General features: G+C 32.5%; 2 protein-coding genes across 3 annotated transcripts; one reads left to right on the top strand and one right to left on the bottom strand.

The window, feature by feature from the left end:
* The first annotated feature begins 2,239 nt into the window (after positions 1–2,239).
* Positions 2,240–4,260, top strand: LOC118046331 (uncharacterized). Its single transcript, XM_035055175.2, has one exon. It carries the CDS (start codon positions 2,745–2,747, stop codon positions 3,498–3,500), a length of 756 nt encoding a protein of 251 aa, XP_034911066.1. The 5' UTR covers positions 2,240–2,744; the 3' UTR covers positions 3,501–4,260.
* A 1,969-nt stretch (positions 4,261–6,229) lies between these two features.
* LOC118046333 (uncharacterized) lies at positions 6,230–12,320 on the bottom strand. 2 transcript variants are annotated; one of them, XR_004687152.2, is made up of 4 exons: positions 11,432–12,320; positions 11,081–11,158; positions 10,852–10,940; positions 6,230–7,389 (listed from the first exon to the last, which is right to left on the bottom strand). XR_004687152.2 is itself a non-coding variant. In XM_035055177.2 (3 exons), the coding sequence occupies exons 1-2, from the start codon at positions 12,035–12,037 to the stop codon at positions 11,084–11,086; spliced, it is 681 nt and encodes a 226-aa protein (XP_034911068.1). In that variant the 5' UTR covers positions 12,038–12,320; the 3' UTR covers positions 10,773–10,940; positions 11,081–11,083. The 2 variants fall into 2 exon arrangements, 1 of the variants encoding a protein (XP_034911068.1); XM_035055177.2 differs by lacking the exon at positions 6,230–7,389 and having other exon boundaries at positions 10,773–10,940.
* Positions 12,321–13,982: the final 1,662 nt, after the last annotated feature.

The raw sequence follows: 13,982 nt of genomic DNA, 5'->3' as shown, positions 1-13,982 counted from the left end.
ATAATAATAATAATAATAATAATAATAATAATATCACCTATGAGTTTTATGTTGAATCAAATCAGATTTGCAATGAAAAAAAAAAGTTAGGAGATAGCCCACCGAGCAAGTTGAATAGGTTTTGCAATTTCATGCAAAAAAAAAAAAAAAACTGATTTATAAACAAACAAACAAACTTAACACTATAGAAATTTTTTTTAAAAAAAATTGATGTGTTAACCAATAAATGGTGAAAATATAGGTTTCATGAATAATAAATTATTTATCTCTCATTTAAAAAAATCACCACATGTAAATGCATGGCAATTCTTAAGATTTGTTTGTTCGTGTAACAAAACAAATATACACTCATGAAAACATCTACAAACAATAAAACCAAATCTTTTTTTTTTTTGCAAAATCAAGCATCAACCCAGTTTTAGGACTATTTTTGAAACCATGATAACTTTTAAAAAAATTGAAACAAATTATGAAATTCAATTCTAAATTGATTTGTTTTTGCAAAATTGAGCATCAATTAACATGGGTTAAGCTACAAAACCTGCAACTTGGATTAAGAGATCGAGATAATCTAAATGAAAAAGAAATATAATACCAAGATGGCAACATACTAGATTGAATTGGATCATCTCGAGTTAACTTGTCACATCTGCAACTCAAGTCATAAGACTAGGATTACTTAATAGAAAAAAATAAAAAAATGATGAAGCCTTATTTCAAAGTATCTCAATGTTGAAGGATAAAATTGAAAAAAAAATAATTACAAAAATAACAAAAAAAACAATTCAAATTATCCTGGGCTAACCTGATAAACTCAAAATTTGAATCTTAAAACCGATATAATTTTATAGAAAATTAAAAAAAAATACGAAACGTAATTCTCAACAACCTTAATATTAAAATTAAAATTTTAAAAAAATCATGAAAAGGTGAACACTTTATTAACTTTTCAGTTTATGTTTAATAATAATAATAATAATAATAATAATAATAATATCACCTGTGAGTTTTATGTTGGGTCAAATCAGATTTGCAATGAAAAAAAAAAGAAAAGGAAGGAGATAGCCCACCAAGCAAGTTGAACAGGTTTTGCAATTTTATGCAAAAAAGAAAAAGAAAATTGATTTATAAACAAACAAACAAACTTAACACTATAGAAATTTTTTTAAAAAATAAATTGATGTGTTAACCAATAAATGGTAAAAATATGGGTTTCATGAATAATAAATTATTTATCTCCCATTTAAAAAAATCACCACATGCAAATGCATGGCAATTCTTAAGATTTGTTTGTTCGTGTAACAAAACCAATATACACTCACGAAAACAGCAAAATCAGCCTGATATCAGTAACTTCCCAAAGAAAACACGATTTAACTATAAACCAAACACACCCTTATTCTTATTACATCATAGTTTCCAAGAGAATTAAGCCTTAGCCAAAAGTCAAAGTGTGTGTATATATATATATATATATATATATATAGACACACATACAAAGAGGGAGGGCGAGAGAGTGAATGCACGAAAACATTATGACCTACCAAATGTTGATGAGAAGAGCATTATTGTTTCTTCACCATTTGGTAAAGAAAGGGTGGAAAGCAACAGGAAAGTAGAGGGAGGAGCAAGAGGTGAAAATATCTAGAAGAAACAGTTGATTACCTACCACAGAAAAATAAATTATTTGAAAAATGAGTGAAAGGAAGGAAGGACTGAACTGTGCAAATGCGTCAGAGAAGTTCTTCAACCTCGAAAATAAATTTTTCCCAAAAACATAAAGGAAACTGGAAGATTCTTGAGAGAACAAATGAAGCTTTAAGTAGTTGAAATGTTAGCCCAAAAGTCAATTATATGGTGAGAGGGTTAACACACGGGTCATTTTTTTCTTAAAATAAAACAATTAAATACTCATTTAATCTCCAATTCTCCAAAAAAAAAAACAAGAAGAAGAAGAAGAAGATGATGATGATGATGGCCTTGCTGTCCCTTTCGTATCCAAAAATCGCCCTATATTTTTGTCATTTTGAGCAAATTCTAGTTCTTAATGTGAAGAATTCTTGTGTGCAATTTTCCTTTGCTTCAGATAGAAGGAAACCAATTTTCTATTTGTCCCATGTGATTGGGCTTCATTTACAGATCTATGCAATTACCAAATGTCCCACAAAACTCACCCAACTTTTTTTTTTTTTTTTTTTTTTGCTTTTCTCTTCACCTACAAGTAGCTTATTATTTCTCTTCTCTTCCTGTTTCTGAGGCCACCTCTCTATTTTACTCCTGCTCCCTCCTTCCTTTTATCTAAACAGTAGCATACAACTTTTCTCTGCAGCCTGCTCTGCTCCATTTGAGAGAAGAGCAGAACATGCTACCTCTTTAGGATCCGTGGATTTTCCTAGATACACTTTCATCCTCATACCTCCAAAAAAGCTGCAGTGATCTCTTGTCTTGTCCTGTCTGTTCTTTCTTTGAAACTCTGACGTCCAATTTTCTGTATCTCTCTTTTTGACTTCCTGGTCCAAACATCCAATATTGTCAATGTTCAACATCATGTGTTCTTCTCATAGCCATCGTCTTTGAATCTTTCTTCTTTTTTCGTCACCTTTTTTTCTCTCTTCTCTTTCAACATCTGCTCTCACTCTTGATTTGTTTTTCCCCTTAACATCCATTCTTTGCTCCTAAAATCGCTCTCGTTGGTTCCATTGTCTTTGACATGTTCGTGAGAATCTGAAACCGAGGTAACCAATATGTGCTCGGAAACAAGCCCTCGAATATCATTCTCTAATGGTCTTGGACATGACAGAGAAATTGAGCAACTGTCAAGAAGGGACATAAAATTATTGGACTCAAATTCTGATTTTGAGTTCAGTATTTGCAGTAGTTTAGGCCATGAATCGTCTCCGGCAGACGAGCTTTTCGCAGATGGCATGATCCTGCCTTTTCAAATTCCAGGAGGAATTACTGCCTCAAAGCAAATACATAAATATAAATCACCACAAAAAGATTCCCTTCCTCCTCTTCCATTTCCTTCTACTAATGGCAATTTAACTAAAGATAGCATGAGGGAATTGATGGTTGTGAATTCTGATCAGTTGAAGGAAAAGCCTCAGTCCAAGTCTTTCTGGGGATTCAAGAGAAGTAGTAGTCTCAACAGTGATATCAAGAGAAGCCTTTGCTCATTACCACTTTTATCACGGAGCAGCTCAACTGGTTCTGTGCCATATGCAAAGAGAACAACATTGAAGGATATGCGCAAGAACAATTCACAGAAGCAACAATCAGCTGCCATGGCAAAGTCAGAACCACTACCATCATCATCGTCTTCGGAGTCTACTTTTGTTTATTCATTACCACAAAAGCCTCCATTGAAGAAGGCAGGGTCTTATGGTAAGATTAGTCCTGTGCTTAATTTGCCACCACCTTACATTTACAAAGGAACTGCAAATCTTTTTGGTTTGGGATCCTTTTTGCGCAATGGAAAGGAAAAGAAGAGCAGAAAGTGATTATTTTTACTCTTCAACTAATGATATGATCTTATCTTCTAAATTATAATTCTGCGAGCTCTTTTGGTTTTTGCTGATCTCAAGTCTTGTAGTACATGAGTTAAAGTTTGTTGGAAGCTAGCAAGGACTAGGGAGAAATAATTGAGGTCAGGGAACTGAGAGAGCTAATTAAGTGAATTGTACAAAACAAATATAATAATGCCAATGAGGGATTGGAAGGGATGGAAGGATCATGTTCTTGGGAATGCTCATTGTTCATGCATATCACTCTGTCACAAGCTTAGGAGACAGAAGAACAGGTAACCTTCTTTCAAGGCTTGTCACATTCTGTTGTCTTTTTTGGTCTCTCTTCATTAGAGGGAGTCTCTTCTAGTTTATTCAAAGGCAACTTTTTTATGTCTTTGTTTTATTAGTGCACAGATTGATTTGAGAGATGTCTCTTGGTTTGGTTAGGTTCTGTGTTTTTATCTTCTCGTGGGATTAAGGAGAAAGGCAATGTTTCAAGCCCTGTGCTTGAAGAACCAAAAACACATGATAAGATGCCTTTGAACTTTTTCTGAGCTTTTTGTTTGCGTTAGCTTCATACTACCATCTAAGAACTTCCCTATAGGTGGGATGAATTTAGAATCCTATTCCTTCCTTACTTAGTCAGTTTCATGTAATAGTGATTAGAGCTCTCTAATTGACATCATCAGTTCCTTATTTCTCAAGCAACACACCATTTACAATGAATTCAAGAGGAAAACAGAATGGTAATCCATCAATCATCTCTGAAACGCCAGATTACCTCAAGTGAGCGTGCACTTTCAGCCCAGTGACTCTTGTTTTGTAAGCTTGTTTTGTAAAGTGTGTTCGATAGTGTGGTAGCAGTTACTTTTCAAATAACTTTTCATGCCGAAATAAATGTCAATAATATTTTTTTTATTTTTTAAAAATTATTTTTGACATCAATACATCAAAACGATCCAAAACATACAAATTATATTAAATTTTAACAAAATTAAAATTAAAATTTTTTAAAAACACAATTTCAATCGTATTCTCAAACAGTTTAAAAGATGGCATGGCATCTTGTTAAGACAGCATGATAGTTAAAACCTAAGGTCTAATTTCTATCCAGATTTCCACGCAGCCTTAATTACCACCTCAGTGTTGAAATCTGATATTGAAAGACAACCATTAAGTGGTATGTCATGTGAGGAGCAGCCGACACTACCCGGTGGAACTTGATAGATTTCCTAAATCTAAAATCTATCTGATACTATTTTGAGAGTAACAAGATTATAAATCACCCAATCACAACATCTATATACGAAGATGAACAAAAAAACATTAAAATCACAAGTAAGAGATTGGTCAATTTCTTTAAAGATTGGAAAGTTCCATCAAGAACCAAAAGAGAAAATATGTTAATTCTACAAAAACAATCTGTTCTAGAAACATTCTTCACAAAAAGTATTTATAATAGAAAGTTAATTAACCCTAGTTTTTCTAATAGGTCATCCATAAATTCAATTTAAATAATAAAATTAGACTAAACTAATTAAAATAAATAAAATAAACAAGTTTAAAATTTAAACAAGTGTTTCCGCACAAAACAAAGATAAATTAAAAGCCCAACTAATTAAAATAAAACAATAACGGTTTTTCTCGTAATCTGCTAACAATATCAAAACTCAACTTCAAACAAATGATTATTTCCCGTCTTAATGAATTAGAAGGCTCGTCATATATCAACGAAAAGGTATGAAAGTCTAGTTTGCAGCCCAACTGGAATCACATCCAAATTCAACTTGTAGCTCTAGTTATGATCAAAACAGTAATAAAAAGTTAAATTGTCTGATTTGAGTTTTATTATCTCAATTCTTATGTAATAGCTTTAGTTCTACCAACAAATTTTTTTAAACCTAAATCAGATTAATTAAGACTTGTTTTTTATTATTTGTTATTCTCTCGCATTTTTGAGACCTTGTAAATAGACTAACTGAACCTCCAATGAATTTTGGATCCCATCATACATCCTTAAAAGTTTCGAACACCCCCCCCCCCTCCCCGTGTTTTAGTTAGGTATATGATGTAACACTTCAATGCGTTACAAGCTTAATTTCTCTCTCATAAAGGCGTACCAATGAACAATGGATCCCACATTTCAACTCTATGAAGTCCGAAATCAAATCATTCTTGTCGTAAAAACAAATTTGTAAATGAAAAGCAGTTTCACTATTTTGGCCTCGAACATATGCTCTAGCTAAAACTTACTTGAGCTTCAACATGCCTAATACATGAAAGAAATATGGATGGATAACGGACGGACATATGTGGGGACTATCAATAATGCCAGGGGGCTTCATGGTAGCTTCCTTCAGGATTGTTGAGAATTGCAGTGGACGAGGATAAGATGACCATTTCTTCTGTGTGTTTTTCAAGGTGCCCCATTGCTTCCAACCCAGTCAAAACATGAACCATTCCCTGTGTTGATCAAAGGTGAGAAAATCAGGTGGTAGATCCCATTCTCACCACCAAGAAGCTTTGCAGGAGTTTACCGATTTGTCTTTTTCTTTCTTTTCAATTAAATAATGAATTCCTAGTAGTGGTCATCTTCTATCGTTATCATTAATTGTGGAATTAGAAGACATTGAACAGTTTACAATTGCTTAACCCCACCCCCCACCCCCCCTCCCAAAAAAAAAAAAAAAGTTGAATTTTTCATTTCGAAGTTATTTTGTAGGTTCATTGAAGTATCGAACTTCAAAAGTTGAGGTGACCTTCCTGCTTAACTCTCACCCACTTTTTTCAGTTTTGAACCTAAGATTTTCAGATTAAATTCAACTATTGTTGCTTATCCTCACTTGTGAAAGAATTCAAAGCACAAGCATGCTGTCAATTTGGATGTTATAATGCAGGCTTGGAGAGTACTGATATTGAGGGCAGTGGTGGACAAATGAAAGGATCTTTAGTTAATATTTCTCAATTAATAAAGGATTAAATATACTGTGATATGATTTATCATTTCAGAATCATTGTTTCTTTTCCTTGTGTCTTCATTCAAATGGTAATATTTTCACAAAACAATAGTAATGGAGCAAATAGAGGACACAGTTTCATGATGAATTTAAAACCCATTGCTGGAAACATTATCTCTAGAGAAATTTCTGACTGAATCCACACAGGTGGAAACACAATGAAAGGGTGTTCTTAAATCCAAAACCTGGCAATGAAGATTGAAATACAAAATTTCTGTCCGCACTTGAGCATGCACAGTAATACTTGGAAACAAAATTTCTCATAGGATGCGAAGCATAGGCAAATCTAAAGATTGAATGGACATTCATCTTCAATGAAATTTAATAGTTATGCTGTATTGCTGTTAGCTGGGACCAATAAAAGGGTCAGAAATGGAACAGCTTTTTGTTTCTGTTTTCCCTGTTTCTTTTATCTGATTGAATAGAGTGTTCTCAGTGTTCATACTTTTCTTCTGTAGAATAACTCTCAAAATGTCTGTTCTGGCAATACCAAAATCACATCACTATTGATTAAAAAAAAAAAAGAAGTTAAATTTACCTGTGCTGTTCATAATGCAAATTGTGCTGTGACAATGACTGCAGTTACAACATGGTAAGTTGACAATCTTCCACAACAGCAAAATATGACAGTACCCTTGTTCAATAGTGCATGAAGAGGAATACTTCCACACTAGTTTCAATATAAAGAGTTTTTTATCTGAGAGTATTGCGTGGAAGATGATGTGACCAATCAAGGCATTTTGCATCTGGGCTTGAGGAATGTTCTATGCACATGATTTGATAAATGGCCAACAAGCCAGTATGTAGATTCTGGTGTGAGACATGCAACTCTTATCCACTGATTGCCCTTTTGGGCCAAAGGCAGCCTATGATAGCAAAAGCTTTTGCTTAAAAAAGAGGTTCCAACTCAACATAAAGGCACTGAATTCAGTGCCTATCAGATAATCGAAGGAATGTTTTGCTTGAGAAGATAGAAAATCATGAAAGAAATAGGATAACAAGAAATAATGCCCTACAAATGAAGATAGATAACGCCATCAACAAGAAGCAAAGAGGATAAGATTTACAGTCAAGGCTGTATTTATTATATGAAGAAGCTAATCCTAGAACACGCATGTTTTACTCTGACACAGAAATGACTAGCTTTTAGCCCCGTATCAGCCTACAATACTGATTGGAGGATCACTGTTTTTGGTCGTTTAATGTTAAACTCTGTTGACAGATTTTCATAACAAGCCAAGCCAGATTGTATTTATGCCTGTCGAACCCTGTTTTCCAAACATTTAACACCTATTTTTTAGAAAAACAGCTCAATAGACTTCTTAAATATGGAAATCAAATGTGATCAATTGAGTTCCTCTTGGACCACAGCTACATATGTAAAAAACAGTGAATTCAGCTATGAGTGTCCAATAAGAATACCAGGTTTTGCTCTCTGTAACTCCACACTCAATAAACCCAACACTTGACAGCGCAGAAAAGATAAGAAACATTCCCACCACTGTTACCCTTCCATCTTTGTGCACAGTTATCTGTGATTCTTCCCTACCACTTCGGCTCAAATTCGACTCATTTGGAACCATTAATTATGTTTCAGCAAATGGCTTGACATAGGGTGTTGTTTCATTGTTGATGTTTCTCCCCAAGGCACCTCAGACTTTCACCGGCATGGCTAGGTTACAGCTGAGAGATAATGCAGCTAAGTGTGCGTTTGTTATTGAGGCTAACTGCACAGCTGGCTGCAATAACAAACATAGCCTAAAGTGGTGGGCTGAGTGTGAAGCATAGCGATGATGTTTGCAATCAGTACAGGATAAAAGATTTTCTAGAATTAACCTATAACTAGGTTCACAAATGATTTTAAACATGACAGAGGGCGCCAATAAAAATTAAGCCAGATTATAGAACTCATTTAGCTGACTCATGGTGTGTTCCATGTCCTGTTCCTACAATGAAGCAGACTTCTATGTGAGCTCCCATCTGTTGCTGATGAAACACCATGAAATGACTACACATTACTCAATGGATTCCCCTTCAATTATCTTGTTACCCTTGCTGATTTGAAATTGTGATAAGATCTAAGAAAAGGTGAAATAAGAAATTTTGGATTCTAGTATAATTGTGTTTATTGTCTAGTTTTACTATATCAAGCATAACTCTCAATATAACCATTGGATCAGACTGAAATCTTATCAGGAGTTTTCAAATATATTTTTCTATATTGAGTTAAAATTTCAGATCAATTGGATTTTGAAAAGGTATTGCGATACAGGTCAACAGATATAATACGGATTTTGTTATTTGTTACCTTTTGACTTTTAAACTTCCTATTTAGAGGATTTTTTCCTCGTAATCCAAGGATATTCAACATCTTATTTTTGGAAGTTTTTTTCTACAAAGATTTTTGACAGGTAACCTTTTATTATTCAATAATTCAGATTTTTGCGCAGTGCAAATCATGTTCTTTGCTAAGACAAAGATCAACAATTGACTTATCAAGGTATAACTGATTTTTTGACATCTTCACATACTTCGGGTTCTTGTTTCATTATAAACAACAGGTCCGAATTCTTTTCCAATACATTTGGTTCTTCGGTACAAGGTTATTTTTTTGTCAAGGTTTCTATCCAAACCTGAATTTTGTTGTTTATCTACTTCATTGTGAGTATCTGAATATTTATATCCATAAGATTCGCATAAGTTGGTATTAAAGTTAGGCTCTAAAAATTAGGTTATATCCTCTTTGTTTTAGTTGTTTAAATTTATTTCTGGGTATATCTTTTTCTTGTTTTTCTTTTTATCTTGTTCTGGGTCTGATTTGGTTATAGTTCTTTTCAATTAGTTCTGTTTTCTCTTTTTCCTTATCGTCTAGTTTTACATTAAGGATCCCTTGATAAAAAAAGGGTCAACATTTAATTATGTTGAGAATATCTATTTAGGGCAAAAAAAAAAAAAATCAGAGATCAGAAAGATCACAATTTCAAGTATTATAAAGGCTGATTCATTCAAGTAACAAGGTAAATTAAGGTTTTCATGTTTAGTCTCATTAAAATCAGTTGAACCTATAGTAACAGATTTAAGATTTTGGATCACAATTCCTATTTAATAGTGTTTTTATATCATATCTTGCTTGGCTTTCATCTCATTTTTCTACTTGTGTCAAGTATTCATCAAGAGAGAGAGAGAGAGAGTAGCAACAATGCCAAAAAGATGAAAGATGAAAGAGGATGACTGCTATTTTTATACAAAGTTGTTAGAGGCAAGTGCTTATAAGAGAAGAGCTTTGAATGCTTAAACAAGAGGTCTATGAAGTACTTGTTGGTGATTTGAGTACGAATCATCTTAAAAAGAGAGGGAATGATACGATCCAAGAAAAGATTGAATAAGAAAATGATCAGGTCATTATTTCCCTTGTCATGCCGAGTCCTTTTCAGAGGGCAAGGGATTTCAAGTTTCAAATCAAAGAGACAGCATCAAAGATAGCGCACAATGGTATTTCTATTCTCCAAGAATATTCAGAGAAAACACAACTAAGGGAAGTGTGAAAAACTATACCCCAAATGCATTTGCAATGCACTGAAGGATCCAGGAGGCATGTTGAAGTCGACAATTGGTACCATTATGGAGCTACATGATGTCAGTGGTTAGGAGAACCTAATTCTCACTCTTCAAATCATCTATGCAAGCTCCAGTGGTTAAGGTGGCACGGCTATAGCAGCTCGATTTGGTTACCCATTTGCAAGGACAGCAGTTTTTGTTATGGAACTAGACTGTATTTTCTGCAGTTCAGGTTCTCAAGTGCCTCTCTAAAAGCATCCAGTGACAAAGCTGTTATCATTTATATCATACCACGAGCCATGCAAATGCTTTTAGCGGATTTATTTGTACACTACTCATGCCAAACAAGATGGGAATGAGGTTGCCAACCTCTGAGCAAACTATTAGGTCCAAATGACACAAGCAGGATTGGTTCATGGATATTTAATTCCTTGAACAAAGGATTTGCATTCTGGCTCTAATCAATGAAGTACTTCAGTTCTCCCCGCAAAAAAAAAAAAAAGAAAAAAAAAAAGGGGGGGCGTAGCATGTAACTTCATGCATCGAATTAGAATGAACTCTTTTGATATAAATTTGAAACATGCTTTTAAACATAAAATCATGCCATGAAGAGGGAACTACTCCATCATGTTTGAGAGCATCTCAGAAAAGATATTGATGGAATCATGAATGAAAGCTGAATCTTAAAAATAAAAAAATTGCAAAACAAAGCAAGAATTTAAGATTTTATTTCATTAAATTTGCCATTTACAAAAATGGTGCAGCATTACCATAAGTCGAGGTGAAATGCACCAGTGTTAGGAAGGAAGCAGAATATAAAGAAACTCCCCAGAAAACAATTTTGCTTTCAGTTCAATCCCTGCAAAACCAATTTCCAACACCATAACTAATAACCCAGACTATCCATGTAAATCATAAAAAGGTAATCAACAACAACAATGAATTGGATTATCCAACCAGAAATATAAACAACATGGATATGAAACTAGAGATTATCACCTTTCATGATTCAGGCACTTCTTGAACCTTGTATGAATCTGGTGTTATTTCAGCTAGCCACAACCCAGGGAAAATTGACTGTAAAATAGCCAAAAAAAAAATGCAAATCAGCATTCTGGAAACCAGCTACAAATCAAAAATGAGTCAAATACTACAAAAAGGAAAGGAAATGAAAATCCACAACTTTTAATCTGGTTAGTACTAGAACAAGAAATTTTTTGGGAGAAGAAATCAAATTCTATGGCTTGATAATTCTACAACTGATTGATTAGCCAATCACTCAATATAAACAAAAATTTCCAACATTTTCTCAACAAAGAAGCAAGAAAATCAAAACCCAGAAAAACTTACATCCAAATTCTTCTGTACGATTCGAGGCCTCTTCTTAGGCCTCCTTGGTGGCCTAATTCTAACCATCTCAAGAAAATCCTCTTCAATCTCTCTCTTTGATAAAGAAATCGAAAACTTGACTTTCTCCTTCATCTCGAAACTCTGCTGCCTCTTCACCATCAAACTCTCATAATATTTCTTTGGTGAATCAATCTCTAAATACCTCCTTGGAGAAACAACAACATTTCTCCTCGACGGCTGCTCTTCGATTCTAAGTGGAGCGTTACAAGCTGCCCTTCTAGTCCTCAAATTCCAGGGTCTTGGAGATTCATCAATATTTCCTCCTCCTTTCTCTTCCTCGGCAACAAAAGGAGAAGAAGAAGGAAGCTTCAATCTTTTGGCAGCAGCATTGTTGACTTGAATCGGGTTTGGTTTATAATTCTTGTAAGAAACCAAATTGATGGGTTTTGATTGAAATCCTTGCTGGTGCTGATTATCATCATTGCTATTGATAATGTCATCACTTACTTTGACACATCTAAGGAGTCTCTGATTGCCCCATCTCAAACAAGGCAAAGAAAAGTTGTGTAGTTGCTTTGATCTCTCTTGAGATGATGAGGAAGCCATTGGTATTCGCAAACAAAACCACTACTTCTGAATTTGTGAGTCTTTCTTTATTTCATGTGAAGCTGTGTGTTGAAGGGGTTGGATTGTGGGGGAATTGTGGAATGAAGAGAGCAAACAAAAAGGATGGAGCTTTTGGTCATCAAATGAGATTGCTGTGTGACAGGAATCCTTTATATAATCTAATCGCCGGGGAATTTATAGTTATACTCTGAGAGATGTTAAATCAAGAGAGGAGAGGAGAGAGCGGTTTTAACGTTCGGGTAAAGACTTTGCTGTGGTTGGTTGGTGTTTCCATATTTGTTATTTACAATTGAAATTTAAGGTCCCTGAGGTATTTCATCTTCATCATATCAATCCCTGTGATTAAGAAAAAGGATAACTGAGTCCTGCGAGGATCAAGATTATGAATCTTATTAATAATATGTTTGTTTTTTGTTTTAAAAACATTTTAAAAAAAATTAATTTTTTTTTATTTTTCTCTTTACTTTTAAAATTTTTTATGCTTTCAGATTATTATGTGTTGATATAAAAAAATAATATTTTTTAAAAAAATATATATTATTTTTTTATTAACAATATGTTTGTTTATCGTTTTAATAGTACTTTTTTAAAAAAACTGAAATTTGTTTATTTTCTCTTTTACTTTAAATTAATTTTGTTTTATGTTTTCATATAGTTTTAATATACTAATATTAAAAATATTTTAAAAAAATATTTTAATATATTTTTAAATTAAAAAATATTTAAAAAAATAATTACTATCATATTTTTAAACACTTTTAAAATAAATATATGGCTTTGGCATAGGATTGATTTAGCAACAAGCCATTTATTTTTTTCGCTTTAGTAAGGACTTGTTCTTGGTTGTTGGTGGTATTTCTACCTTCTATAACCATTTTCTTGAAAAGTAATTTTAGTTTTTAGCATCAAATAAATACATTAGGATGATGTGAGAAAAGTCTATTGGGCTTAAAATAAATATATCTCTTGTTTTTCAAACAAAAGATATTCAAATTTGATGTTGCTAGTTAAATTCAATAATATATATATATATCTCATGGGGTTATAAGCTTTATTCCAAAATTCAAATATGAAGGACCCAATTGAACTCTTGGAATCCTAAGACTCGAAGTAAGAAAAAATATATATGAAATTAAGCACCCCCTTAGAAAGAGAGAGATACTTTTTTTATTTTTTATTTTTTCTTTACTTTGTTTCTCAATAGCGTAAACTAGCCATATGAATGCCCAAAATCTGTTTTTACTTAATTATAAGAATAAATATTTTTAAGAATCCAAATGATTTAAATTATAGAAAAAAATATAGTTTTTATTTTAATCTTCATTTTGTTATTAATGTATTTTTTTATTTTTTATGAAAACACTTATTTTTTATAAGCAGCATGATATTTTTGAATGAAAAACTAACACAATTAAAATTATAAATTCACAATGATTTAAATAACTCAGATAAAAAACATTTTCTTTAGCCAAAACCTTCCATCTTTATTCATGTATTTTTCCTAGAGAAAACATGTTTTTTTATTAGAATAATGATTTTCTAAATAAAAAACTTAGCATCATATAAAAAGTAAAATCAATAAAAAAAAACCAAGACATAATAACTCTTACGCAACAATATAAAAAAATGATTAATTTGAAAAAATTATATAAACAATTAACATAAAAAATAATATTGTCATTAAATATTCATGAATAATGTTTTAAAAATTCATGCATATTAGATTTATATAAATTAATTAAAAATATTACCATAAAAAACTCAAGTCTTACTCGAAAAAGTAAGGCATAATTGGCTAATTTTCTAAGTTTTATTGTAATAATATTAATTAAAAAGCTTTTTATTATAAAATAAAAATATATAATTAAAAGAAAAATGAAAGGCCAAACGGTGTAGGCCCGCCTGACCTTAAAAAAAAAAAGCC

This window comes from Populus alba, chromosome 12 (assembly GCF_005239225.2).
Source record: "Populus alba chromosome 12, ASM523922v2, whole genome shotgun sequence".
In the NCBI taxonomy this organism is placed as follows: domain Eukaryota; kingdom Viridiplantae; phylum Streptophyta; class Magnoliopsida; order Malpighiales; family Salicaceae; genus Populus; species Populus alba.
This window is presented reverse-complemented; position numbering and strand designations above follow the sequence as displayed.